The sequence below is a fragment of the Physeter macrocephalus genome, chromosome 19 (genome assembly GCF_002837175.3).
Source record: "Physeter macrocephalus isolate SW-GA chromosome 19, ASM283717v5, whole genome shotgun sequence".
Classification (NCBI taxonomy): domain Eukaryota; kingdom Metazoa; phylum Chordata; class Mammalia; order Artiodactyla; family Physeteridae; genus Physeter; species Physeter macrocephalus.
In genome coordinates, this window is record NC_041232.1 from 37853131 (window position 1) to 37856355 (window position 3225).

Consider the following 3225-nt stretch of genomic DNA (forward strand, 5'->3'; position numbering starts at 1 on the left):
TTTTTTTTCTTAGATTCCATATATATGTGTTAGCATACGGTATTTGTTTTTATTACTCAGCCATAAAAAGAAATGTAACTGAGTTATTTGTAATGAGGTGCATAGACCTGGAGTCTGTCATACAGAGTGAAGTAAGCCTCAAAGTTCTTTGATGAAAAGCTTAAATTTGAGAAAGTCAAATGCCATATTTCCTTGATTCTATCAATTCCATTGATGATGAAACACCACACACACATCAATTTAATGACAATTTAGGGGGGATAGAGTGGGAGTGGAATTTTGCTAATGAACAGAAATATTTTAAGTTACATCCCAGTTCCAGAAACATTAACATGTGTTTGTGTTATTTTTTGAAGAAAACAGAAACTCACAATCAAGGAAATATGATCTTTTACCTTATAAATAAGGGACTGAGTTCTCATCACTAAATCATCTAGAATAGTAAAGGCTCAGGCTAAGGTGGCAGTTGTAACTGCTCAGTTGTTTAAGCCCCTTATGTCCATCACTGCAGCAATTAGTGCAAATAAATGTGAATTATGCAGACTTGAAATAGTACAATAGGAAATATTAATAAAATCCCCCTTTATGCAAAATATTGAAATTATATGAACTTTAATTTTTTTCTTTGAGGAAATTAGCCATCAATTAAGCAGTGTGTATTTGAGTGATATCTTCAGGAACACAACTCTTGCGTAAAATTCACCCACCCCTGATTTCCCTATTGGTCAAACCACCGGCTACTGTATGCATTTTGTTCATCTGCCATTTGGCTCTCGGGATGATTGAGGACCTTGTCATCTGGGGCGTCAAGGAGGAAGGGAGCAATCTCTGCCTGCCTCCCCCTCCTCACCATTCTCATTCAAGTCATAAATGGCTCTGTACTGAGACACATTCACTCTTGCAAATCTATGTCAGCCTTTCCTCTCATAGGGTTACAATATCCCAAACAGGGAGCTAGAAGTTGAGAAATTGGGTGGAATAAATGATGAGCCCTTTGGGTGTTTACCCTCTTTTTCTGTATTCTGTGTAGGTGTGCACCAGGATATTTTGGAAATCCCCAGAAATTTGGAGGCAGCTGCCAACCATGCCGCTGTAACAGCAACGGCCATTTGGGCAGTTGTGACCCCCTGACGGGAGGTAAGATCGACTCACACCTCTGTTAACCTACCTTTATCAAACTGGTATAAAATAGCTGGCAAAGAAGCCAAGCAAACATTTTCAGCTAGCACATACACAATTCCAGCTAACAAGTTGTCCCCTCGTTTTGACAAAGTTGGGAATGCTTAGGTAGTATTCACAGGTTTGGTGAATAACTCACTTCAAGTAGTTTCTTTTTTTTTTTAGGTAAATTGTTTTTAAAACTTCACTAATTATAGCCAAAATAATTTCAGACCCTATTTTGGTGATTTTTGCTGAGCTCTCCCTTTGACATTATAAGGTAATCATCTCATCAGCTTCCTTCGTGTATGTATCTGAAGAAGTCAGAGTGTTCTTTCTCTTAAAGCAATAACTGTTCTAGCATGTGGGTGTATAATTGAGATGGATTTTACATACCAAGAAAAAAACATTAACTGGGAGTTAGTATAGGTTCATTAGGAAAAAGAGGAAGTTGGAAAAACAGGAAGACTCTCCACGTCCTTCTTTGATGGAGAACATTAATGTGGTTTATCAGGAAAATGCCATTGATATAGTGCAATGCCAAGTCCTTAGATAAAATCTCTCATCTTATAGACAAGATGAAGAACTAAACCCTGGATGTGTGGATTAGATCCAGTCAAGTGACTGTTCCCAAAGGAATGCAGAGTAAATGGAGCCTTATCAGTCTAGAACGAGGTGTCTGTTGTCATGTTTGGCACTTCATCTGGGCTCCGTCTTGTTCAACATCATTGACTTGAATGGAAATATAGAAGGCCTGCCCACCCAGTTATCAGGTGACACAAAGTTGGAGGAGCTAGCAAATGCCTCCTATGACACATTTAGAATAAAATCGGGCCTCAACAGCCTGGAATGAGGAGCCAGTTCTAACCAGACAAAATTATGTTGGGGTAAGCATGCAGTCGGTCCTATAGTTGAATGGAAAAAAAAAAAGTTTGTGATAAATGAGACGTGGCTAAGGTTTCAGTCAGCGGTGAGTTCAATATGAATCAAGAGGGTAACGTGGCCCCTTAGACGCCTTGTACTATCTCCACTGAGTTCTAGTGTCCAAAACCAGGTGGCCTGCCCTTGTTCCCTGGTCCGCTGCCCATGCAAGTCCCCACAAGGGGCCCGTGTCCTTACAAGGCAATAGACAAGCTACAAGTTTGTTCAGAAAGAAGGTGAGGCTGTGAAGGGACTTGGAGCCCTGTGACATGAGGAAGGACTGACAGACCAGGACGGTGGAAAGGAGACTTGGAAAGGACGGATCTGAAAGGCACATGTGTGGGAGAAGGGTGGGTCTTGTTCTGTGTGGCTTAAGGTATGGAGAACTCACATCCAGGAGTGGAAGCTAGAGGGGGATCTATTTTAAATCATTCTGAACAAGAAGTGTCAAATGTTCAAAGATGAGAAGGACTGGTTTAAAAGGAGATGAGTTCTGTCACTGGAGGTGTTCAGGAGAAGTTTCGACATCAGACACATCGTACTCGTGAGATGAATGCTTTTTCTAATAACAAAAGTAACCAACCTAAAATGAGGATGGGAACTCTTTGTTCCAGAAATGGAAGAAAATGCTCACATGTGAGACACGTTTGTTCCTGTGAGCTTTTTTCCCTCTTTTTCATTCTTTCTTTCAATTAATAACGTACAGATTCCTTGGTGGTCAAAACTCAAACTTGTTGAGAAAGTTGCACTGATAAATCAATCCTCCTCATAAGCCAAGTCCCCCATATACTGTGTTTGCAGGAGTTTGTGAAGGAAATAAAACCATGTTTCTTGCCTGTAAGGCATTTACGGTCTAATTGAGGAAATAAAAGTGACACAGCTATATGTCCATATAAGAGTGAGTAAAAGATAGTTTAAAAAGGATGAGTAAGAGAAACCTATGATTACATATAATAAAATGTCTACAAATATACTGTGAGGAGACACTTACCATCTTTGAGTGGTAGGATCAACGATAATGTTTTATCTCATTTTGCTGATTTTCCCAAATTTTCCATAGTGAACTTACATTTTTTTTTACAATTAAAAATAAATGTGGTTCAGGGCTTCCCTGGTGGCGCAGTGGTTGAGAGTCCACCTGCCGAT

At 39.8% G+C, this 3225-nt stretch overlaps 1 protein-coding gene across 2 annotated transcripts in view; it reads left to right on the forward strand.

Annotated features, from left to right (window-relative positions):
• LAMA3 (laminin subunit alpha 3) overlaps nucleotides 1-3225 on the forward strand; it is a 239651-nt gene that overhangs the window by 174741 nt on the left and 61685 nt on the right. For both annotated transcript variants that reach the window (XM_024120969.3, XM_007127211.4), the window contains one exon: nucleotides 1031-1137. In XM_024120969.3, the coding sequence (XP_023976737.1) occupies nucleotides 1031-1137 (107 nt within the window). The remainder of the gene's footprint in view (nucleotides 1-1030; nucleotides 1138-3225) is intronic.